At 43.4% G+C, this 25,928-nt stretch overlaps 1 protein-coding gene and 1 long non-coding RNA gene across 6 annotated transcripts in view; both read left to right on the top strand.

The window, feature by feature from the left end:
- The first annotated feature begins 5,569 nt into the window (after positions 1 to 5,569).
- LOC112222611 lies at positions 5,570 to 7,531 on the top strand. The gene is made up of 3 exons (XR_002949159.2): positions 5,570 to 6,010; positions 6,597 to 6,705; positions 7,211 to 7,531. It is a non-coding gene; the product is annotated as an uncharacterized LOC112222611 (long non-coding RNA).
- Positions 7,532 to 8,022: 491 nt separating this feature from the next.
- The window catches only part of LOC112222841 (disintegrin and metalloproteinase domain-containing protein 15), a 34,953-nt gene continuing 17,047 nt past the window's right edge, over positions 8,023 to 25,928 (top strand). For 4 of the 5 annotated variants that reach the window (XM_024385665.2, XM_024385667.2, XM_024385666.2 and 1 more), the window contains exons 1-14: positions 8,023 to 8,805; positions 14,531 to 14,634; positions 19,448 to 19,524; positions 19,775 to 19,853; positions 20,008 to 20,084; positions 21,158 to 21,365; positions 21,525 to 21,590; positions 21,742 to 21,813; positions 23,090 to 23,259; positions 23,415 to 23,499; positions 23,613 to 23,761; positions 23,966 to 24,143; positions 24,749 to 24,841; positions 25,215 to 25,410. In XM_024385665.2, the coding sequence (XP_024241433.1) occupies positions 8,541 to 8,805; positions 14,531 to 14,634; positions 19,448 to 19,524; positions 19,775 to 19,853; positions 20,008 to 20,084; positions 21,158 to 21,365; positions 21,525 to 21,590; positions 21,742 to 21,813; positions 23,090 to 23,259; positions 23,415 to 23,499; positions 23,613 to 23,761; positions 23,966 to 24,143; positions 24,749 to 24,841; positions 25,215 to 25,410 (1,819 nt within the window). In that variant the 5' untranslated portion in view covers positions 8,023 to 8,540. The remainder of the gene's footprint in view (positions 8,806 to 14,530; positions 14,635 to 19,447; positions 19,525 to 19,774; positions 19,854 to 20,007; positions 20,085 to 21,157; positions 21,366 to 21,524; positions 21,591 to 21,741; positions 21,814 to 23,089; positions 23,260 to 23,414; positions 23,500 to 23,612; positions 23,762 to 23,965; positions 24,144 to 24,748; positions 24,842 to 25,214; positions 25,411 to 25,928) is intronic. The other variant, XM_024385668.2, reaches the window with a different exon arrangement.

The raw sequence follows: 25,928 nt of genomic DNA on the forward strand, positions 1-25,928 counted from the left end.
TATTGCCAGAATAGCATTAGTGGAAACCAAGACTGTCCTCAGGGCAGGCCTGGTTCTAGCTAGATATATTTGTGTTGTGAATTTTGGCTAACCCTTTTCATAAACCTAATTATCCTGACCTGCTGCTTAAGTTTTCCAAACCTGCTATGAAAAGTCACTAATGCTAGTCATAACTGGCAGACCTGCCCTGAGAGCAGTCTGAGTATCCACTAGTGTGATACAGTTCACTATTGTATTAGTTCAGTAGGTTTGTTTCACATTATCGACTGATATTTCAAGGACATTCCCCAACGTTTCCTTCATGTCATTACTGGGTCAGGAGGATAATGGGGAGTTCCAGGAGGAGGCTAAGAGTGTGAGCAGGAAGTTACAGAGCATCAGATATGAGGTCATGGTATGACTTCATGGAACAGGGCCCTGTTGCTGCCGGCAACAGCACCCAGAATTTGTATGCAGCAGAGACGATGCGATATGACTGAGTATTGGTTTGCATTTAAAAACCTATTCAGCAGATTGAAGTTGGTTGTTCTTGGTCGATAGTTAGTTGAGAATGTACTGACATTACTCACTGTCTGTTTTTCTGCGTTGTGGGACAGATGGTGGTGGAGCAGGGGATGGAGTGCTGTCGGGAGTGGTTTGAGGTCAAGTGGCAGGATGCCATCAAAGCCCCAGTCATCAACCACATGTGTGTGTCCATGAGATTCCACTTCCTCTGTGACATCATGAGAGGTAGGGGTTTAACCTCATTGGTAGCCCAGGTTTTTTAATCAAGTGGGATGATATACTGTACTTTTCTGATTACAATGATATTTGCTTGGTTGCTTTTCAAGTCAGTCATGAAGTCCTGGTGCAGAGAGGAGATCCCAGTGGAAGGGAACTGTGGTGGTTAATTTCTTTATTATCAAATGAGAGGAGACAAACTTATCACACAAGTCAGAGTTATACTTAATAGTGAGAGCTTTGCAATAGCAATGGCTGGTCGACGAATCACAGTCTCTGATGATTTGTTGAAAAGCCGCGAGACAAAGATATTTTATAGCCAAGATCCACCCCCTAGTTGACATAACAAACCACAGATGTTTTGAATGGGTCACAAGGTGAGACTTTTTAAATGAGAAAGGAGTATCCCGTAGCCAAATAGCATTCGCTATAAATTATTGTTCAGTTTGGACCCTAAGATGAGGTTCCAATCTCGTTCCTTGTACTTCATAGCACAAAAACACCAACTCATCCAATGGCATAAATCAGTTGTCAACTTCAGATACTCCCATCTCAAGTAAAACCCCTTCCTGACCCCACTCCTGGACAAGCTCACGGAGGGTAGTGAGCCTCTAGGTCCCCGGTCCGGCGCCTGCTAACCCAGGATAAGTGCAACATCAGAGATGACATACAATGGTTCCAGACACTACCACACACATCCCCCAATGCCAAAGGAGGGAGTGACTGGCACACAGACATTGTGGAGACAAGTAATTGGTTCCCCATTAATCACGCCATCCCTTCACATGGTTTAAGAGTAGGTATAGACACATTTACATATGAAGACAATGTTCTCTCCTGTCCTCTTCCCTTTCTGATATTCTGCATAGCACCAGGGACATGTGAAAGACAAGCCTGACCTCTCTCTTCTCGGTACCCCAGTTGACTGAGCCCCAGCTGAGGGAAGAAGTGCAACTGCCAACACCAGAGTCAGAAGAGATGCATTCTAATATCAAGTGTCTCACGGAAGCATATTATGCAAATAAGACATCTTAATTATCTATGTTACACAACTAACACTGATTCTTCCGCTACAGAACTTTGGGCAAACATTCGACAAGCTCAACTTCTCCATTGACGCACTGTCCAGATAATTCAGTACTAACGTGTAGTGCTGCAGTTACAAGCCCAGCTCCTGTCTGCTCTCACTAAAACCAAGGCTGTTAAATAATGAAAGAAATAAAAGATTGTAGTTTACACATAATTGGGTCATTTGGAGGTTTTCTCTACTCGAAATACATGTTTGATGCCTTACTCTTTTGGAGATGCACTTTGCACAATACTTTAATTGGATGTTATTTACAGTTCCTGAGCTTCCACGTTTCCCTCTCGTGTGTGTAGGAGGAGCAGCAGTCTGTTTGGTGTGTCAGCCCTACAGGAGGATTTCAGAGGCTCTGTGTAAAGCCTTTGAGGAGACCAAGGTTGGTCCCGTTTCTGGGGCTCATCCAGCTCCTCCTCCTCCCGCACCTTCAACACCATCTGCACCTCGTGAGCCTACTCAACCACACAGCAACTCGGTTAGATATGACGGAATGACATGTGTGTTTATGCTATCTAATGTAGGGGTTTGTCAGATGTTCTGCTTTCTGAGGCTATTTTAGTTCTTCAAAGTGACATTGTCCTTTTCTTTTGTCAGTGATTGGCCAGAGTCCATACATCCAGTTTCCAGGTCTGAATCAGTCAGGGTTGAAATCCAGCCTACTGCAGGCCTTGAGGACTAAAGTCATGCACCCCTGAATTAGACTCACTGCACTGCAGTACCATGATGTAGTTTATTTCTATAAAGTGTTTATACAGTTTCTAATGTAATCCCCACATGTGTGCCTCTTCACTCTCTTCCTTCCTCTGAAGGGTGTTTGAATATGCGAGGCAGTTTGCTTTGACAACGTCTACATCACCACCTACTTCAGACAGATTGATGCCAGGAGAAACAGAGCAGTAAGCAAACAAAATATAACGTATTCATTTGGTCAGTGACGCTAAAATGTTCAATTTGGCTCTATACTCCAGCATTTTGGAGTATAGGTAAATAAATAATGTATTGTCATTTTTTGAGTCACTTTCAAGTATAGAAAATGTTTCTTAACAATTTTAGATTAATGTGAATGCTACCACGATTACTGGTAATCATGAATGAATTGTGAGTTGCACAAAGATCATGCCCCCCAAAACATGCTAACCTCTTACCATTCCCGATAACGGTGAGGCTAGCGTTTGTGGAGGGGTGTGATATTTGTGCGTCTAACATTCTCACTCGTGTTCTGAAAGAACTGCAAAATCTGAATCCCTACAAATCAGCCGGGCTAGACAATCTGGACCCTCTCTTTTTAAAATGATCTGCCAAAATTGTTGTAACCCCTATTACTATCCTATTTTAACCTCTCTTTCGTATCGTCTGAGATCCCCAAAGATTGGAAAGCTGCCTCGGTCATCTCCCTCTTCAAAGGGGGAGACACACTAGACCCAAACTGTTATAGACCTATATCCATCCTGCCATGCCTTTCTAAAATCTTCGAAAGCCAAGTTAATAAGCAGATCACCGACCATTTCGAATCCCACCGTACCTTCTCCACTATGCAATCTGGTTTCGGAGCTGGTCACGGGTGCACCTCAGGCACGCTCAAAGTCCTAAACGATATCATAACCGCCATTGATAAAAGACAGTACTGTGCAGCCGTCTTCATCTACCCGGCCAAGGCTTTTGACTCTGTCAATCACCGCATTCTTATCTGCAGACTCAATAGCCTTGGCTTCTCAAATGACTGCCTTGCCTGGTTCACCAACTACTTCTCAGATAGAGTTCAGTGTGTCAAATCGGAGGGTCTGTTGTCCGGACCTCTGGCAGTCTCTATGGGGGTGCCACAGGGTTAAATTTTCGGGCTGACTCTTTTCTCTGTATATATCAATGATGTCGCTCTTGCTGCTGGTGATTCTCTGATCCACCTCTATGCAGACGACACCATTCTGTATACATCTGGCACTTCAGACACTGTGCTAACAAACCTACAAACAAGCTTCAATGCCATAAATAAACATTCAATTTTCTAGCAACAGCTCTGGGGGACATTTCTGCAGTCACCATTTCAATTGCACGCTCCCTCAATCTGAGACATCTGAGGCATTGTTTTGTGACAAAACTGCATATTTTAATGTGGCCTTTTATTGTCCCCAGCACAAGGTGCACATGTGTAATGAATATGCTGTTCAATCAGCTTCTTAATATGCCAGACCTGTCAGGTGGCTGGATTATCTTGGCAAAGGAGAAATGCTCACTAACAGGGATGTAAACAAATTTGAGAGAAATCACCTTTTTGTGTGTATGGAAATTTTCAGGGATCTTATTTTTTAGCTCATGAAACATGGGACCAACACGTTACATGTTGAATTTATATTTTTGTTTGGTATAGTGATAAAAATATATATTTTTCTAAGGTCATAATGTATCAACTTCAGTAGTAGCTACATTAAAACTCTGGGCGCCTCTACACAACATGCACGTTGACATTGGGCCCAGCCTATGTAACGTTTTAAATAGGCAGACTAACATTTATTATTCCACTCCTTTTTTTATCCCTGGTGGAATTGGCACAGGGAAGGTTTGAACAAACAGTAGGGTCCTGTCGGGCGACCTGCAAATAAACAAAGAATACAATGTCGCACAAAGTAGAAACGCTCCTTATACTGTTAGTATTTGCAGTCTATCTGGATATCACAAAGGGTGGATTTCCCCAGAGTTCTTAGCTGTGTTACGGATATCTCCCCGGAAATTGGAGCAGCTACTGGGTCGACTGCTGAGTATAAATTGAAATAAAACAAATCATTGTTCAGGAGAAAGTGTCACGACGTTCACCGAAGGTGGTTCCTCTCCCTGTTTGAGCGGTGGTCGGCGTCGCCGGCCTACTAGCCAACACCGATCCTTTTGTTTGTTTTGTCTTTGGTTCTGTCACACGTGGTTTCATTTGCTTTAATTTTTGTGTGTATAATTACCCCTGTTGCCTGCTTAGGTTTGTGTGGGATTATTTGTGTTTAGTTGAGGTTGTGCCTTATTTCTTTTCACGTATTCTACCGAGTGCTTACGTTCAAGGAGCGTTGTTTTCCTCCTTCCGTGAGTAACTGGTTACTCTTTTGTCGCGGGCGTTTATTTTGGTATTGTACCTGACCTATATGTTTGTGGACTTGCCTATTAAAAATGCTACTCGGACATCTCTGCTCTCCTGCGCTTGACTCCTGCCCATACCTCTAAACACAATATCCTAACCGAAAGCTTGGCCTTCATTTACATCATACACTATTTGTGTGAAATTCAACAGCTAAACTGAGCTACCTCATCAAGGCCAGTTGTGCACATTCTTGTTTATGTTCTAATATCCCTTAATTGTTCCAGATGAACACCAAAATTAAGTCCAGGAATCTGTAGGCTTATAAAATGCACGTTCTCCATAAACATGCATATAGGAACGTGACCAAAAGAGGAAACCTAGCCTAATCCAGGCGTAATGGATAGAACTGTTCATGCAAACTTGTGCACCATTGCTGGTGGAGGTATATTTAAGCAAAAACACACGAGAGGGTGTGGTATATGGCCAATATACCACGGCTAAGGGCTGTTCTTAGGCACAACCTTTAGCCATGGTATTTTGGCAATATATAACAAACCCCTAAGGTGCCTTATTGCTATTATAAACTAGTTACCAATGTAATTGGAGCAGTAACAATAAATGTTTTGTCATACCTGTGGTATATGGGTTTGTCAGCCAATCAGCATTCAGGGCTCGAACCACCCAGTTTATAATTCAATGTATTCAATAGGCTTTAGCACAATGTGTACACAGAGTGAATGTGGCCCTTTTCCCCCAATCCTGTAAGAAATGCACTGGCTCGTGTGTGTCGAGTAAAGCAGTGCTTACCTGAGAGCAGCTTATTGTAATAGCATTAGACACTACGTATTCTGCTCATACTGAAGCCCTACCTACATTACTGCACAGCGAGGGGTGAAGAAGTGTATACTGTATGCAGAGAAACTAAGAATTTGAGGGGGTAAGAGATTAACAGAGGGAAAGCGGGATACAAACGTTTTTCATGCTGGCATTTCCACAACAGGGAGAGTGTTTTTCAAAGGCATTTTGAGCATTTAAAATTCTGGCCCGGGTTTAAAATGCATGTGTGAAATCTGTCCCTTGAGGTTCGATACACTTCTGATTTTCATTCTTCTCTAATCAGGGACTGGTTTAGACCTGGGACACCAGATGAGGTGAGTGCAATGATAGATCAAGTAGGAACAAAAACCAGAAGTGTTTCGCCATTCCAGGATCATAATTGAAATGCTGCCTGGGTTCAAAATGCCAGTCTGAAAGCACCTATAGAGAAACTACAGTGAGGGGAGAGACTGGCATAGTAGATAGAGGGCAATCCTTCACTCTGTGTTTTCACTTAGCACTAAATCAGCTGAAGTGTCATTACTGTTATTAGTCCTCCCCTTATGCTCTCTGAAGGGGTTTTAGTTTCACAAATCAAGCAACATTAAGCTGCTGCACATTCAGCATGTGGAAGAGAAGTGCAACATGGTGAAAGTGTGCAGCTCACAGATGAATCCAACTGGCCTCAGGAGTTCAGTGCTCCAGAAGCATCCTCATGGTGGACAGTATTGATTCAGCAGTGGTGAAGTCTAGTACCCATGTTCAGGGTGATTCAAATATCTCATTCAACAGAAACTTGTCTATACCTTGCCTGTCTGTGCCCTACTGTTCTACACACTATATATTAGCTCACTGTCATTTATCTGACTGCCCCATTTCTCTCTGTCTGTCCACCCTCTGCTGTGGCTGCCTGTCTGTTAGTGGGAGAAGAGGCACGCTCTGCTCCTTTATAACCTGCAGATCAAGAGGCGCATCTCATACACCAAAAGGCAATGGACACGACTCATGCAGCTAGGAACAGGAGAGAACAGTGCGTACTGTGTGTATTTAACTACTCTCTCTCATTAAACAGAGTTTAAACATTTTTTTTCCTAAAGGTCTTTGAACCCTTCTATTTCCTGATTTAGTTGATGGGATGGCTCTTGGATGAACTCTGAGAACTCATGACAGAATGACAGTGCCTTTAATTTTGAAGTCAAATGGGCTTTTCTGGGAATGATCTCCAAGACAAATCTAAACAAACACAGACAAACTCTTTGGGATGCAGCCTCCCTCCCACTCTCCTTCCTGGGCCCTTCTCTCTCCATCCGGTCTTACATGCTGTTGTATTATCCTCTTCTGTTTTCACTAATGCTTTTCATTCCATGCCCTGTGACACCCAATAATCTAATTAGGGCAAATATGTTCCTTTCATTGAATTGTACTGTTATTTAACACTGCCCCGTCTTACCTACTGTACTCTCCACATCCCACTCTCTATTCCTCCCACTTTTCTGCTCTCTTTCTACCCTTCACCTCCACTCTCTCCTGTTTAGGTGTTGTCCAGACTGGGCTGCAGGCTGCGGTGGTGCTGTGTGTGTTGGGAGAGGCAGAGGGGTGACAGGGCCGTGAAGTGCACAGTCCCAGGCGGCCTACTGGCTCCAGTGCTGGAGGGACCTGGGCAGGATCTGTACCACCTGTGTCCCGCTAGTAACTGGGACCCAGTAGAGAGCTGTTCAGACACAGACATGTACTATGTTAGGGCGACCACCTATTAGGGTGACCATCTAAATTATATTATATTATATAAAGATATTTAGCATATTAGGCCATTACAGGTTTTGGTCCTGAATCTTTTTCAATGGCAATAAAACAAACTTGCCGAATGAACAGTTGATCATTATACACTGTTAAATGTTTATCTTGGCTCATTTCTTTCAAGTTTTGTTCTGAAGGAAATTGTTTTATTCTTTGAATCCCTGTCCAAAGTTGTATTTCCTGTGACTAATTCATCGTTAAATCAACTAGACTAACAATAGCATCTGTTTCACCAGAGGTTTCAGCAGATTGCAGTTGTTATTTAGCAATGCTGACAATTGACAAAACTGTAGATCCAGCTAATTCTTTGGGATGACTTGATATTATCAGATTAAATAGCCTATGTGTGTAAGGTAAACAATTGCATAATTTAGTCACACTTAATTACCTTAAAAATGCAGGATTTTACACATCGATTTAGTCATTTTAGAATTCGCTATATAGAAATGCTGTAAGGTTAGAATACGCGGCTGTCTAGAATGTGACCGCAGAAAGATTCAGGCAGTAAAGAGTTAAAGCACAAGAGAAAATCCCGCCCTGTTCGGGGGTTGAAATGCGATTACACCATCGCTGTAATACACGGACTCAGTCTTGTGCCCGAATGTCTTGCATGTGCGAAGCAGTCTGTCTTTCGGGAATTAAGATATTCTGAATAGTACTTTGGGATTTTAACGGGATCACAGTGGGCTCATCTCCGCTACGGAATGGACATATGTTGTAGTAGCTCTGTGTGTGAAGATAACGGTACTGGAAGTATGACCCTGCGATAACGGCAGCCAGAGGCTACGGACAGCGAGCTGGGCTTGGTTAGAGGTTGGTTACAGGACTTTATGGTGTGGGCTAATGGCGCAGGTGAATGAAGCCTCTTGAAATAAAGTTACACGTTCGATTGACTGGCACAAGCAACACTTCTGCTCTGCTTTGCATTTGTGGATACTATCATGGACTTTCGCTTGACATTTGCCCCTGTAGGCAAATTGAGGTAACCGTATAGTTTCCTCCAACAGAACCTGTGACCTTTCTCCGTTTTTGAATGCCTTGTTTTACACCTTTTACGTGGATTAGCTGATGGACACGAGCCAATGTCACTGCGCAACAATGTTTCCGTCTAGAGCTCTGGTAACATTGGTGCTACTCGAGACTGTTACATTTCGCGGTACTCAATCAAATACGTTACCTAGTAACCGTTTAGGATTGCCGCACGATGCCGATTTGCAGGAATATCTGCTGGCGGAAAGTCATATGAATTCAAATAAGACAGAAATGGAGAAGCCACAAGAGAAGCTGTCTCTTTTGAACGCAACAACAGTATCGTCCCACTCCTCACTTACAAGTAGGTATTTGTAGTAACCCTAGTTTAGCCTAGGCAACTTCAAAGGTACTGTCATTAAAATGTCATTTCAATCTGTGCCTGGTCACTCTCAAATTCACCCATAATGACATTATATTTTAGGCCTATCCTACAGTCAGTTAACCCTCTATACTGGAGCCTAGCATACATGCTAATTACAATTAATATTTATCTGATACCTTTACTTTCTAAACACTTACAATAACGTTTCTAGTAAATTCGGGTGTAGGCCGTAAAGACCTTTTCACTTAATTGTTTAGATATTGCCTTGACAGTCGCTGGACACGCATTCTGTCCCAGTTGGGGCAAATTCTCAAATATGTTGGAGGTGGTTTATGGTAGAGAAATAAACATTAAATTATCTGGCAACAGCTCTGGTGGACATTCCTGCAGTCAGTATGCCAATTGCATGCTCCCTCAATTTGAGACATCTGTTGCATTGTGTTGTGTGACAAACCTGCACATTTTAGAGTGACCTTTTATTGCCCCCAGCACAAGGTGCACCTGTGTAATGATCATGCTGTTTAATCAGCTTCTTTATATTATTTTATTTATTTAACTTGGCAAGGCAGTTAAGAACAAATTCTTATTTACAATGACGGCCTACCAAAAGGCCAAAGACCTCCTGCGGGGATGGGAGCAGGGATTAAAATATATACAGTGGGGAGAACAAGTATTTGATAACCTGCAAAATCAGCAGTGTTTCCTACTTAAAGCATGTAGAGGTCAAATTTTTTATCATAGGTACACTTCAACTGTGAGAGACAGAATCTAAAACAAAAATCCAGAAAAATTACATTGTATGATTTTCAAGTAATTAATTTGCATTTTACTGCATGACATATGCTTTTCTGATGTATCAAATACTTAACTTAATATTTGGTACAGAAACCTTTGTTTGCAATTAGAGATCATACGTTTCCTGTAGTTCTTGACCAGGTTTGCACACACTGCAGCAGGGATTTTGGCCCACTCCTCCATACAGACCTTCTCCAGATCCTTCAGGTTTCGGGACTGTCGCTGGGCAAAATGGACTTTCAGCTCCCTCCAAAGATTTTCTATTGGGTTCAGGTCTGGAGACTGGCTAGGTCACTCCAGGACCTTGAGATGCTTCTACGGAAACACTCCTTAGTTGCCCTGGCTGTGTGTTTCGGGTCGTTGTCATGCTGGAAGACCCAGCCACGACCCATCTTCAATGCTCTTACTGAGGGAAGGAGGTTGTTGGCCAAGATCTCGCGATACATGGCCCCATCCATCCTCCTCTCAATACGGTGCAGTCGTCCTGTCCCCTATGCAGAAGAGCATCCCCAAAGAATGATGTTTCCACCTCCATGCTTCACGGTTGGGATATTGTTCTTGGTGTTGTACTCATCCTTCTTCCTCCAAACACGGCGAAGTGGAGTTTAGACCAAAAAGCTCTATTTTTGTCTCGTCAGACCACATGACCTTCTCCCATTCCTCCTCTGGATCATCCAGACGGTCATTGGCAAACTTCAGACGGGCCTGGACATGCGCTGGCTTGAGCAGGGGGACCTTGCGTGCGCTGCAGGATTTTAATCCATGACGGCGTAGTGTGTTACTAATGGTTTTCTTTGAGACTGTGGTCCCAGCTCTCTTCAGGTCATTGACCAGGTCCTGCCGTGTAGTTCTGGGCTGACCCCTCACCTTCCTCATGATCATTGGGGCGGCAGCGTAGCCTAGTGGTTAGAGCGATGGACTAGTAACCGAGAGGTTGCAAGTTCAAACCCCAGATTTGACAAGGTACAAATCTGTCATTCTGCCCCTGTTCCTAGGCTGTCATTGAAAATAAGAATTTGTTCTGAACTGACTTGCCTAGTTAAATAAAGGTAAAATAAAAAATGTATGCCCCACGAGGTGAGATCTTGCATGGAGCCCCAGACCGAAGGTGTTTGACCGTCATCTTGAACTTCTTCCATTTTCTAATACTTGTGCCAACAGTTGTTGCCTTCTCACCAAGCTCTTTGCCTATTAACCTGTAGCCCATCCCAGCCTTGTGCAGGGCTACAATTTTATCCCTGATGTCCTTACACAGCTCTCTGATCTTGGCCATTGTGGAGAGGTTGGAGTCTGTTTGATTGAGTGTGTGGACAGGTGTCTTTTATACAGGTAACGAGTTCAAACAGGTGCAGTTAATACAGGTAATGAGTGGAGAACAGGAGGACTTCTTAAAGAAAAACTAACAGGTCTGTGAGAGCCGGAATTCTTACTGGTTGGTAGGTGATCAAATACTTATGTCATGCAATAAAATGCAAATTAATTACTTAAAAATCATACAATGTGACTTTCTGGATTTTTGTTTTAAATTCCGTCTATCACAGTTGAAGTGTACCTATGATAAAAATTACAGACCTCTACATGCTTTGTAAGTAGGAAAACCTGCAAAATCGGCAGTGTATCAAATACTTGTTCTCCCCACTGTATATATATATTTATTATAACATAAATATAGGACAAAACACACATCATGAGAGACAACACTACATAAAGAGAGACCTAAGACAACAACATAGCAAGGCAACAACACATGACAACACAGCATTGTAGCAACACAACATGACAACAACATGGTAGCAAAACAACATGGTACAAACATTATTGGGCACAGACAACAGCACAAAGGGCAAGAAGGTAGAGACAACAATACATCACACAAAGCAGCCACAACTGTCAGTAAGAGTGTCCATGATTGAGTCTTTGAATGAAGAGATTGAGATAAAACTGTCCAGTTTGAGTGTTTGTTGCAGCTTGTTCCAGTCGCTAGCTGCAGCGAACTGAAAAGAGAGCGACCCAGGGATGTCTTTTCTTTGGGGACCGGAAGAACAGGTGTGACTGGCAGAACGGGTGTTGTATGTGGAGGATGAGGGCTGCAGTAGATATCCCAGATAGGGGGGATTGAAGCCTCATAGGGTTTTATAAATAAGCATTAACCAGTGGGTCTTGCGACGGGTATACAGAGATGCCCAGTTTACAGAGGAGTATAGAGTGCAGTGATGTGTCTTATAAGGAGCATTAGTGGCAAATCTGATGGCCGAATGGTAAAGAACATCTAGCCGCTCGAGAACACCCTTACCTGCTGATCTATCAATTATGATCTTTGTTTTGAAGGTGTTCAGATCAAGGTTAAAGGCAGAGAAAGCTTGTTGGACACTAAGAAATCTTTGTTGTAGAGCATTTAACACAAAATCCGGGGAGGGGCCAGCTGAGTATAAGACTGTATCATATCTTGGCAAAGGAGAAATGCTCACTAACAAGGATGTAAACAAATGTGTGCACAACATTTGAGAGAAATAAGCTTTTTGAACATATGGAAAATGTCTGCAGTCTTTTATTTCAGCTCATGAAAAATATAAACACAACATGTTTTGTTCAGTGAATAGTTGAAGTCGGAAGTTTACATACACTTAGGTTGGAGTCATTAAAACTTGTTTTTCAACCACACACATTTCTTGTTAACAAACTACAGTTTGGGCAAGTCTGTTAGGACATCTACTTTGTGCAAGACACAAGTAATTTTTCAAACAATTGTTTACAGACAGATTATTTCATTTATATTTCACTCTCACAATTTCAGTGGGTCAGATGTTTACATACATTATGTTGACTGTGTCTTTAAACAACTTGGAAAATTCCAGAGAATTATGTCATGGCTTTAGAAGCTTCTGATATGCTAATTGACGTCATTTGAGTCAATTGGAGGTGTACCTGTGGATGTATTTCAAGGCCTACCTTCAAACTCAGTGCCTCTGTGCTTGACATCAGGTGAAAAATCAAAAGAAATCAGCCAAGACCGCAAACAAAATTGTAGACCTCCACAAGTCTGGTTCATCCTTGGGAGCAGTTTCCAAATGCCTGAAGGTACCACGTTCATCTGTACAAACAATAGTACTCAAGTATAAACACCATGGGACCACGCAGCCGTCATACCGCTCAGGCAGGAAACGCTTTCTGTCTCCTAGAGATGAACGTACTTCGGTGCGAAAAGTGCAAAAAACAGAAAAGGACCTTGCGAAGATGCTGGAGGGCACAGGTACAAAAGTATCTGTATCCACAGTAAAACGAGTCCTATATCGACATAACCTGAAAGGCCGCTCAGCAAGGAGGAAGCCACTGTCCCAAAACCTCCATAAAAAAGCCAGTCTACGGTTTGCCACTGCACATGGGGACAAAGATTGTACTTTTTGGGGAAATGTCCTCTGGTCTGATGAAAGAAAAATATAACTGTTTGGCCATAATGGCCATCGTTATGTTTGGAGGAAAAAGGGGGATGCTTGCAAGCCGACGAACACCATCCCAACCGTGAAGCACGGGGTGGCAGCATCATGTTGTTGGGGTGCTTTGCTGAAGGAGGGACTGGTGCACTTAACAAAATAGATGGCATCATGAGGAAAGAAAATTATGTGGATATATTGAAGCAACATCTCAAGACATCAGTCAGGAAGTTAAAGCTTGGTCGCAAATGGGTCTTCCAAATGGACAAGGACCCAAAGCATATTTCCAAAATTGTGGCAAAATGTCTTAAGGACAACAAAGTCAAGGTATTGGAGTGGCCATCACAAAACCCTGACCTCAATCCCATAGAAAAGTTGTGGACAGAACTGAAAAATCGTGTGCGAGCAAGGAGTCCTACAAACCTGACTCAGTTACACCAGCTCTGCCAGGAGGAATGGGCCAAAATTCACCCAACTTATTGTGGGAAACTTGTGGACGGCTACTCGAAACGTTTGACCAAAGTTAAACAATTTCAAGGCAATGCTACCAAATACTAATTGAGTGTATGTAAACTTCTGAGCCACTGGGAATGTGATGAAAGAAATAAAAGCTGAAATAAATCATTCTCTGTACTATTATTCTGACATTTCACATTCTTAAAATAAAGTGGTGATCCTAATTGACCTAAGACAGGACATTTTTACTCGGATTAAATGTCAGGAATTGTGAAAAAACTGAGTTTAAATGTATGTGGATAAGGTGTACGTAAACTTCCGACTTCAACTGTACATAGGTAGGCTATTGTAAAATGGGCACTGGGAGGTGGTCTGCTGCTTGTTAGTCCTCGTGACACCTGCCAGCCAGCCAGTCATCTATAACTCGCCTAATACAGGCTCTGGACAACAGTTGTACTAGGAACGGACAGGGTACACAGAGCCTCTTGTACTGAAGTTAATGCAGCTGTGTCTGTTTTATGTGTGTGTGAAGAAAGGAGTCAAAAGATATGCCTGCTAAGAAACAGAGAGCATGAGCTGTTATAAGCACATCTGGCATCACTGATTGGTTTGTGCAATTAGCTTGAATTGTACATGCTGAGTTAAGATTGTGATGCTGAGCTTTTTTTCCTGGCATATTGAAACCATTTAATGAAAATTGTAGGTTTCCTGCATTTCCTACCCTAAGCCTGCATACCACATTAGTTTTTCCTTACGACTAAGGGATATCCATCTGGGATATGGCTGACTTTATCTTAGCATTAGCATTGCCCCATGGGGAAGGGGGTTCACTGACTACTAGGGCTGGGTAATTGGTTGCCATTAGCTGAGAATTTAGATTTAAGGGTCACTACTAGCATTAACAAAATAGTTTCTCCATCCACTGATGTTATAGTATCAAAGTGATTTATTCATCTGAATATAGCGCCTCAAGGGACATAAGACAATATTTTCCTATGAATCCCATCTCTCCCTGTCCCCAGGTCCAGAGCACCACCATGGTAGTAGGCACGGCAAGCCACTGGAGAGGACCAGGCCCTTTGTGGTAGTGGACGGACACAATAGAAGTCTGAGTGAGGCCTTGCAGGTGAGAATACAGACATCAAGAGAATGTGTGTGTGAGAGTATCGTTCTACACAGGGCAATACACATACATACTATTACTCTGGTCCTACTTCCATTACCTGCTTTCTATTTCCATGCTTACATGTTACCATTCTTCATTCAGTGATCCCAGAACACTTTTATAAAGTGGCCTTTATTTTTTTAGTGTCAGAGGTTAATAACCATTCTATTTTACAGGTCCCATAAGAACTCCTAATTTTAAACTGCAGTTTTCTATCTCAAACTAACATCAAACCCACACCTGGTTATTCCAATTCCAATGTGCAGCTCACATTTTTTTTCTATTCGAAGGTCGTCAGTGTTATAATGTTCTCCTCTCTGGGTGGAGTGAGTGATATGGGGGAATTCTTCAGGATATGATTTCAGACCTCCTGTCAGCTGCACAGGAAGTGTCTGTCCTCTTAAAGTGCCCCAGTCCCCCCCACCTTCTTCAGATCATAGTTTTTATTCAGGAAGCTCCCTGTAAAATATGTCAAGGCGCCTACTTCCTTCCTCTGTTATATTAGCACAAAAAAGGAAGCCAGACAGCAGACCCCCTCCTTTCCACACACACACACACACACACCACACACACACACACACACACACACACACACACACACACACACACAGAGGAAAGTAGAGAATAAGAGCATGACAGGGCTACATTTTTGCACATCACTTTTTAAGCCAGCTACTGGATCGGAGTGTTGACTTTCAAAAGGTTGAACCCCACTGTCTCCATCAGGCACCCAGATGTTTGTTTACTGGTTTCAAAACACACCAGGGCACTGCACTGTCATACAAATAACACAGTTGAGTGGGCCTCATTGGCTAAGACTCAGCAGAGAGTCACTCCTAATTCTTACATTATTGTGCGGTTTATCCTCTGAATCACTGCAGTCATTGATGAATGAGTAGCCGTTTTTCACTTGTCATGAGATTACTGCACCCACAGCCTACTGCTCATACTGACGAACATAACACCAGTGATTCACATACTCACTCAAAATACATGCAACGTGTAACCATGGAAACCAGGATCTGTTTTTAGATTGTTTGTCAAAAATGAGAGGAAAGGTGGGGGATGGTGCCATATGGGAGGGGTGTGACTGTGTGTGTCATACAAACTTTGTCCGTCCACCCTCATCAACACCCACCCATCCCCTGAACAATGTAATTCCTGTAACGTTCCATTTCCCCGTCCAGGGTATTCAAGTGATAAAGATCACTCCAACCCGAGCCAAGTGTGACCTTAGAAGTTAGAGCCACCACTTGTGCTCTAAATAACACTAATTAAAAGTATTGAAATTCACCACTCGAACTGAGTGCCCTTACTTGAATGTAATCCCCATGATAGTGTGCAACTTCATCACGTTAAATGTAGATCTTTTATTTGTCTAGCAAAACATGATTAGCTATAGATAAGATGATCATAAATGTTCTCTCGAGGCAAAAATATCTGAGTGTATATTCTTTGCATATCACTACCATGCTACAAATACAGATTATTATTTTAGTTAGTTCAAAAGAACTACGAGTTCCTTTTTGATGAAATGCGTGTAACTCCCAGCCCAATTAGGATCTCAGATTGATTATACGTGAGTGAGATATTAAAGAAGAATACATGCCAGTCACCACAGTGTTAGTTTCATTTCTTATGGTGGAGCAGGCGACTTGTGTCCTCTTGGGAGAGGCACTTGACTTGACCTGAATAGCTTCTGTCAACGTTGAACCATGAATAGATCTACTTTGTCAAACAAACTAACTTTCAGACAGTTGCCACATTGATGTTGGAAATAAATGTTCTAAGAAGAAAATACAGACATGTATCAGTCAAGTGCTAGGGAAGAGGAGAAGAGCCAGCAAACACCACATTCCCTTTGGAGTTGAATGCGACACTCCTCTACCTCATGTTGCCCATTGTACATTAATTTACTTTGTTGTGTACCCCTTTGCATTACAATAACAAGTCATGAACTAACCCAGAGATTTCCCTCAGATAGTGGACAGGCACACTCCATTCACATGTCCAGACTTGATCCATAAACAGGATCCAGGGCTGCTCTGGGTCAGACTAAATAACAGAGAAGCACAACAGGGACTGAGGAAGACCGACATCCCAGGAGCTCACTGATTGTATTTCCCTCCCTCGCACTCGTCCGTTGAGCTGAAAGAGCTGGAGAGGAATCACGACTCGCCCTGTCCCTCCCTTCCTCCGTTACACCCCCTCCGCCCCTTTTCCCCTCTCCTCCTCCCTGGTTTATTTCTTCTGCTCTGGGTCACAAGCAGCTCTGGGTCTGAATGGACCCCACCCAGCATTCATGTGGCGGTGAGCTCATCTTGTTACTAGCAGGAGGTCACGGCCTGGGATACTTATCTCACTGAAGGAGAGGGGGGAAATAAGAGGAGAGGGTGAAGGTAGAGAGTGGGGGAAGGAGAGGTAATGGCAGCAGAGATGGAGTGGACATGGTTGTCGATAGGATAAAGTATGACAGAGGTGAGAGAGGTGAAAGTGAAATGCCAGTGAGAGTGAAACGAGAGACCAGTTGCGAGTGTGAGGTAAAGATTCAGAAGGAGGAATAGGGAGAGAAATGTAAGAGAAATTGTAATGCTCAAAGAATAGGGAGAGGGTGAGAAAGGGAGAAGTGAGTCAATGACAAACAAAGTGTGGAGAGGGTGGGTGTTTCTTGGCTGAGCTCCAGATATTTGGGTGTGATCCTCCACTAGAGCCCTGAACAGATGTAGCTCTGCTCTGCTCTGGAAGGAGCCCTGTTTCTACTCTGACCTCTCTCCCCAAAACCACAATCCAAGGCAGCTTGCCAAAAGATGCAGATAATTGAGAGAGTGTGTACATGTGCTGTATGTCTTCCTATCTCTTTCTCTCCCTATCGCTTTCTCACCCTTAATCTTTATTCTCTTTGGACACATAACTGACATTACTGTAGTTTGTTTTTTTCCTTGTAGTTTTTAGCCAGATCTCCACCATTGTGCCTAGAGTCTTTGTTGGTTACCCATTGGACTCTTGCCCTGGCGGTACAAAAACACAGGTCCACCCAACATAACTCAGTCACACTCTCCTTACATACTGTGGTGAATGACCTCACCGAAGCCCTCTGATTATAATAAAGACTATAGAAACTAGAAATAGACCAGAGTTATATTTTCATTCAAATGTATTGGAAATCCCCCTCAATTATCATCATCTACTTCTGGGATTCTTCTTGGATTATGATATTCTTGGATGTGGAACCAGTTATATTTTGTACATATCCAATGACTTGGTTCCAGTGTGAATAGTTATTTTAGTACTAATAGCCTCTTAGAGCCTATGGTACAGGGACACAGTTGTATGTGTCATATGAACCATGATGTTGTTAAAGTATTTCTGGGACTGTGGACAGTAGAATACTTCTGAGTGAATTGGGTGTAAGTTGTTCTTGGACTTGGGTACCCGGCAATGACATTATCCAGCATGGTTTTCGCCGGTCCACAGAAGATTTAGACTCTCTGGTTACTCATAGTCACTAACCGCTACTTAGAACTGAACAGACCTCTCTGGCACACTGTCACCACCATTACCTTACTGCCTGTACTCCTAGTTCTAGTCCCATTTCCAAGCCTGATCCCCTGCCAATTCCTGTCAGATAGCTGGAGAGGAGGAAGCAGCACTCTGCGGTGGGGAAGGAGGGAAGCGCCAACAGGAAGGGTTTCACTTACTCACTGTCTTCATAGGTGGAGCCGTTAAATGCGCTAGAAAATGACTGAATGGCAGGAAGAGAGACTGTGTTCGTTCCCGCTGGGGGGGAATGACTGTAATGAGATGGAAGCACATGGGGAAATGGACATGAAAAGAGGGAGAGGATGTCATTTACTCACCGCCGCCTCTGCATTTGGTGAGAGAAATGTGCAGCAGGCAAATGAAGTCCATTTATAGCCTGGTCCTTAGTGCCTATGAGGGGTAACCCTGGCTGACAGTCTGATTCAGCTCATTTGGGCTCTAGTATTGTGCTTAGGTGCCAGTGCCAATCAAGGACTGGGTGCAGCACGCATTTAGAGACTGGGTCTATTTTAGAGAGCATGCAGGTGTACGCGTTGACAGGTAGTGCTCAGGGGGGGCTGCAGCCATAGACAAAGTATAACTTTAATCGCACCATCTCATTTCATGTCCGCTGACTGGTTTGATGGGATGAGTATTGATTGGCTGAAGGGATTCAAAGTATATAGTATTATCCAATTTGAGCGTTGCGTAATAATGGAACTTTAGTGCGGAGAAAGGATGAGCGCTCCATAGCTGTCTACTACATCTGAAATGTTGTCCATCAGCCTCTAAAGGATATAGGTCATTGTGTACATAACATGCTCTTTATGAACTATGCAGGACTTCCTAAGCCTCAATCCTTTAAACTTCACAGGGTTAATAAGAAAGACCACATGGTGGTACTGGATATTACTGCTGTTTCACTAAGGAGATTGCCCCGTTTGCCACTTCAAGCTGCTCTTGGCGGCATTCGCTCATTAAGACACTCATCACGTGCTAATCATGAATACACCATGTTGAAACATTGAGTGATTACAATAACAACAACAGCAAACAAAGTCATTGCTGGAAAGATTTTGTTGGACAATGAGTTAATTTGGTCACACAAGGTCCTTGTTCCCCTTTAGCACAACAGTTGTTAGGGGGAAGTGTCCAACCGAATTTTCATATTACAGTTAGTTCAATTATCCACTGACTTATGAGGCTCAAAATCACAGTACACATTACCAGGTGTATGTTTCTTTTCCTTTCACAGAACGGTCACCCAGACAAGCTACAGTGTGGTCTTCAATTTGGAGGCAGCATCTATCTTTTGGACCTGGAGAAAAACCAGTAAGCTCACTAACAAGCTCACTACTCCATTTTAAAATATCAGAAGACTAAAATATATGTAATCATAAGCTTTAGCTATCTGAATGGGGAGTTGTGATGCAGAAATGCCCCAACCGTTGCCATCGTTGAGTTAAGACTTCATAGTTTCATAAAGGGATTTATCATCAACAATAAAACGTTCGGACTTCAGACAAATCTTCAGAGGAAGTAGTCTGAATGAATGTACAGTAACCCTGTCCTCTCCCTGCAGTGCTCTCCTGCCCAAGCCCCCCAATGTCTTCTACTACCTCCCTAATGGCACTGGGGTTTCTTTAGAGGAGAGCACAGTGGTAAGTAATGTGTTGTAAATGTTCTGATTTGTTATAGAATTTAGAATTGTTAAAGGGGTTGATATGAAAACGGCAAGTTAGTTCATATGAGTTTGGATAATAATGTCGTCCTTATATTATGTTGACTACTCTCTCCCTGGTTTTTATCTCCTAGACTCACTGCTACTACCACGGCTCAGTGAGGGGCTTCCCACAGTCCAGGGTGGCTCTCAGTACCTGCTCTGGACTCAGGTAATAATATCAACTTGAACTCTCTGTCAAAACTACAGGATGGTATGCAGCCTGTCAAAATTAGGATCATTTCCACTCTGTCACTATCCAAAGGAATGTACATTTTCACAGGAACTTCACAAGCAAAGCAACAGCATGCGAACAATGTTCCCTGTAGATGTACCCAGTCAACATTCTTGATTTGAGAATGGTGTCCATGGAAGTGAGATCATACAAATTCATACTATGTAGTCATGCCTTTTAGGTTTTCCATTAAAGAAATAGAGCCTAACAGCTCAATAGGTTTATCTGCATTACCTTATGACCGTAAGCATATCAAATCAAATCAAATGTATTTATATAGCCCTTCATACATCAGCTGATATCTCAAAGTGCTGTACAGAAACCCAGCCTAAAACCCCAAACAGCAAGCAATGTAGGTGTAGAAGCACGGTGGCTAGGATATGCATTTCATTATCTGTTATGTAATGGTTCATGCATTTAAAACCAGTAAAGTAATATAAACAGGGGTCAGCCTTATCCCACTTAATCGCCCTCCTCAGTTACTCCCTTTGTGGTGCACTATATGGTGAACCTATTATTATAAAGGGGAAGTCTTTACTAAGGGCACTTCATCTTTGCCTGCAGTACGAACGACGTCATGGTTATGTGAGCGTCATGGTTATGTGAGTGGGGCGGAATGATCGACCGTGAGGTGGCTTTAATCCAATTCAGATTAATCAGAAAGAACTCTGACCTCCTCAAGCATACTAATCACCCGATTTGAGAAAGCGCCAGTTTTAATCTGGGGTCCCTTCCGCTGACTTGGATACTTTAGGGATATCCAAATGAACTTGGTGGAAATTTTATTTAGAGTTTGAGTTATTTAGAGCTCTTTACTCACGTGGGAAGACCGTGTGGCCATATACTTGGTTTAGGGTCATGTTTATGTAGAAAAGGTCATCTGGTTGCTAGCAGAGCCTTGAACAATGTCCTCATCTGAAGTAACTGTATTTACTTGGAACTTGGACAGCATTTTCTGCCCCTGTTGACTCCCTGTTGAGTGAGTCCCTGTTTATTCCCCTCTCCCTCAGGGGTGTGGTGGCTATCAACTCCACCCTGAGCTTTGAGCTGCAGCCTGAGGAAGACCATGAGGAGGGGGCAGAGGAGAGTGGAGGGGAGGAGGAGGGGATGCACCTGCTCTACTCCACCAGACCTCTGGAGAGGGGTAGTGTTGGGGGCTGTGGGGTGTCCCATATACCTGTACCCCCCATCCACATCCCACCACAAGTCCCACACAGGGTGAGAGGGGCTGGAAGCACAACCAAATGTTTATCTAGGGATTGGAACTACTAATGTTTTCGCCACTGCTGAAAATACCATACTGACTTCCCTGAATTGTCGACAACATACTGTACATTGGCCCGAATGTCTTTTGTTTACACTTTGCTTTTTTTGCAGAGTAAGAGGGACATTCTCTCAGAGACCAAGTACATAGAGCTTGTGCTTGTAGCTGATCACGAAGAGGTAATGTACAATAAGGCTAATGTACGACAATGCCCCTTAGTGTAAGCAAGGCACTGACGTAGCTGCACTCTGAAGAGACCCCAGTACATTTAGACCAATCCCATCATGTTCTGTCTCTATTGTCCTAATCAATAACGGTTATTTTTTACAGTACCTTAACTACCAGAAAATCAACAAGACTATCATCTATCGAATGCTGGATGTGGCCAACCAAGTAGACTGGGTATGTAACCTAATATTAAAGTGGTCTCCTTTTCACCTCATTTAACACCTGATTTACTTAACAAAAGCCACATCTCAATAAGTGGTCCAGGTAATTCGTGACATGGCACAAGTGGGGGGGGGCCTTACTTTTTCTGTCATCTACTGCTTCTCTATTGTTCCTCAAGCAAGCGGGAGGCTGACGATATCACATATTCCCAACAGACCAACTCCTTGAATGCCCTACTCCTTGAAGTTTGCAGGTGTCTACAAAACGTTTATTTTGCTAAAAACACATTTTTCACCCTTTAGTGTGTGTACTTTACTGTATTTATACTTGGGATATTGCTTTTCAAAAGTAAAATAAATCGCTAGAGGATGTCTAAGTATTAACCATATACACCCAGTTTATTAGGTACAGCATCCCTTTCATAAAAATGGTTCACTCCTACAGACAGTGTGTCACGTGGCTTGCTGTATATAGCATGCAGACTGGCATCAAGGCATTCAGTTACTGTTTGATTGAATGTTAAAATGGGCAAAATGAGTGACCTAAGCGACTTTGAGCGTGTTATGATTGTCGGTGCCAGGCGCGCTGGATCCAGTATCTCAGAAACGGCTGGCCTCCTCAGCTTTTCATGAATGACAGTGTGTAAGATTTACAGAGAATAGTGCGACAAACAAAAAAACATCCAGTCAGCGGCAGTCCTGTGGGAGAAAACAGCTCGATGAGCGGTCAAAGGAGATGGACAAGAACCGTGCAAGCAAACAGGCAGGCCACAAACAGGCAAATAATGGCTCGGGATTGCATCTCACACACAACTCGTCAGTCCTTTTTATGGATATGCTATTACAGCAGACGATAACACCGGGTTCCACTCCTATCAGCCAAAATCAAGAAGTCGTCTCCAGTGGGCACGCTATCACCAACACTGGACAATTGAGGAGTGGAAAAACATTGCCTGGTCCAACTTAACCCGGTTCCTGTTGTGTCATGCTGATGGCAGAGTCAGTATTTGGCATAGGCAGCATGAATCCATGGCACCGTCCTGCCTGGTGTTAACGGTACAGGCTGGTAGCAGTGGTGTAATGGTGTGGGGAACGTTTTCTTGGCACACATTAGATCCCTTGATACCAATTGAGCAATGTTTCCATTCCCCAAAGAATTCCAGCTGTTCTGGGGCCAAAGGGAGATCTGACCCGGTACTAGGGGGGTGTACCTAATATACTGGCCGATGTATATTTGTATTATATTTTCATTGGTTTGTCATGGTGGTTCTCATCTACCCCCTCTCTAGTTCTACCGGCCGCTGAGTGTGCGTGTGGCTCTAACTGGGCTGGAGATCTGGAGTGACCAGGATAAGATCCAGGTTGACAAGAGTCCCTCAGACACCCTCAACCGCTTCCTGGAGTGGCGCACCAGAGAGCTGCTGCCCCGCCTGCGCCACGACAATGCTCAGCTCATTATGTGAGTAGTCAAATGGACTTGGTTGAAGGTTATCGTGCCTTTCTCACACCTGTACATTATGGAAGCAGATCCATCCCAAATACATGAATATACCAGTGGATGGCCACTTTGTGAAAATAGACTAACTATAACTGTATATGTTTGATCTGTTCCAGGGGGGAGTCATTTGATGGAACTACAGTGGGAATGGCATCTCAGTCTTCCATGTGCTCCAAGGACCGGTCAGGAGGGGTCAATGTGGTGAGTTAGTTTGCCTCAGTTAGGTTTATCAGTGGAGTAGAGGGGCAACTGCCCCACAATGATAGTATGAGTCTGGTAGTTGACTGACTGTGTGTCTCCCTCTCTGTGTGCAGGATCACCTGGTCAGTGTACTGGGGGTGGCGTCCACCATTGCCCATGAGCTCGGGCACAATTTGGGCATGAATCATGACACGGCCGACCGGCGCTGCCAGTGTCAGAACGAGCCACGCCTGGGAGGCTGCATCATGGAGCCATCTACTGGGTGAGGTGCTATGGGGCTATGGTGGGCTAGGTTTGATGTGAATTACAAAAGCACCAGGCCATGCAAAGTCAATGATGCAAAACAGAAAGGGTCAGTTATGTGCAGCTCAGTTGCCAAGTATTATGTTAATTTTAATGCACTTGTAAGAAGCTCTGGATAAGAGCATCCACTAAATGTCTTGCTCTCTTTGCCCCTCTGACCCAGGTTCATGCCAGGCCAGCTGTTCAGCAGCTGCAGTGCCAGAGACCTGTCCCTCAGCCTGCTCCACGGTGGGGGGATGTGCCTCTTCAACGTGCCCCAGCCTGAGAAACTGCTGGGGGGGCCACGCTGTGGAAACCTCTACGTGGAGAAGGGAGAGGAGTGTGACTGCGGCCTGCTGGATGTATGTTGGACAGTAAATTTGATAATTTTAGGGAGGTCAGCATAGCTCACCATAGATGCAGGTTGACATTTATTTTGATGACTCTTGCCCTGGAGGCAGCACTGAGCGGTTTCCTCTAGATGGGCCAGCTGTTAAGTCCATATTGGCTTAATCATATAAAATGTATGAAAACAAAAATGTGCTTTTTGGTCTTAATTTAAGGTCCGGCGTAAGGTTAGCAGTGTGGTCAGGGTTAAGGTACGGGTTAGGTTTAGGTTTAAAATCTGATTTTATGACTTTGTGGATGTGCCAGCTACTGACCACCCTGCAGAGCTGCCTCCAGGACAAGATTCATCACAATGAACACCAACCTGCCACCATAGATGATAATTCAATGAACAGACTATGATTTAGGTCAGGGGTATTCAATCAGGGGGCCCGTGAAAATATAAAATAAATTACACATTTTATTTTGTTATTTCAATGTTTATATTACTAACGTATGATGGTGGTCCCTGGGTCGCAGTTTGCCTGGGAGGGGATCCCTGGAAAGGAAAAGGTTGAAGAGCCCTAACTTTAGGGTTTATAGGATGAATTATTAAGTGTCTGTCTCTCTGGATGTCCAGGAGTGTAACGATCCTTGTTGCAACGCCACCACCTGTAAACTGGTTCCTGGGGCCCAGTGTTCCTCTGATGGCATCTGTTGTGACAACTGCAAGGTGGGAAAGCCTCTCTCCCTCTGTGTCCTTCACCGGACCCTTACTGATACACTCACTCACACACTCATTCAACCTCATCACTGAACACACTACTGAACACCTACATTTAAAATCAGCTCAGGTTGTTAGTATCATATTTATTATAACTATAATTATATATGTTATAACTCAGATTTGTATGTTCCTATCTAGTACTGTTCTGTATTTTGTCATGTATTTGTATGTTTTATGTGGACACCAGGAAGAGTAGCTTCTGCATGTGCAATAATCCTAATAAACTAAACTGTTACATGATCTGTCACAAGAAGCTGAACAAAGGTCCAAATCATAAACTCCTTTACTGATTTACTGTCTATTTTCTCTGTCTAACCAGCTGCGTACAGGTGGATGGATGTGTCGGCAGCCCCTGGGGGAGTGTGACCTCCCAGAGCACTGCACCGGTGCCTCTCCCTACTGCCCCCCAAACGTGTTCCTGCAGAACGGCGAGCCCTGCGAGGAAGGCTCCTCCTACTGCTACAGCGGTGTCTGCGCCAGCTTCAACACACAGTGCCAGATGTTGTGGGGACCTAGTGAGTTACACTATTGGTCAAATGTTCTGGACCCGATAACCATTTTGATTGATACCACTGTGGGGAGCTAGTGGCTAGTTATTTGGACTTGTTTCAGTACTTTGACCAAGTACTGTAGAACCTCGAGATCTGAACCCCAGACTTCTGGACTGACTGGTCAGCGGAACTGGAACTTTTTAAAAGCAACAGAGAATACTTCCCTGGACAAAGGATTCCTACAGTTGAAGTCGGAAGTTTACATACACTTAGGTTGGAGTCATTAAAACTTGTTTTTCAACCACTCCACAAATTTATTGTTAACAAACTATAGTTTTGGCAAGTCGGTTAGGACATCTTTTTTGTACATGACACAAGTAATTTTTCCAACAATTGTTTACAAACAGATTATTTCACTTATAATTCACTGTATCACAATTCCAGTGGGTCTGAAGTTTACATACACTCAGGTGACTGTGCCTTTAACCAGCTTGGAAAATTCCAGAAAATTCCATCATGGCTTTAGAAGCTTCTGATTTACA

The sequence above is a fragment of the Oncorhynchus tshawytscha genome, linkage group LG23 (assembly GCF_018296145.1).
Source record: "Oncorhynchus tshawytscha isolate Ot180627B linkage group LG23, Otsh_v2.0, whole genome shotgun sequence".
NCBI lineage: Eukaryota > Metazoa > Chordata > Actinopteri > Salmoniformes > Salmonidae > Oncorhynchus > Oncorhynchus tshawytscha.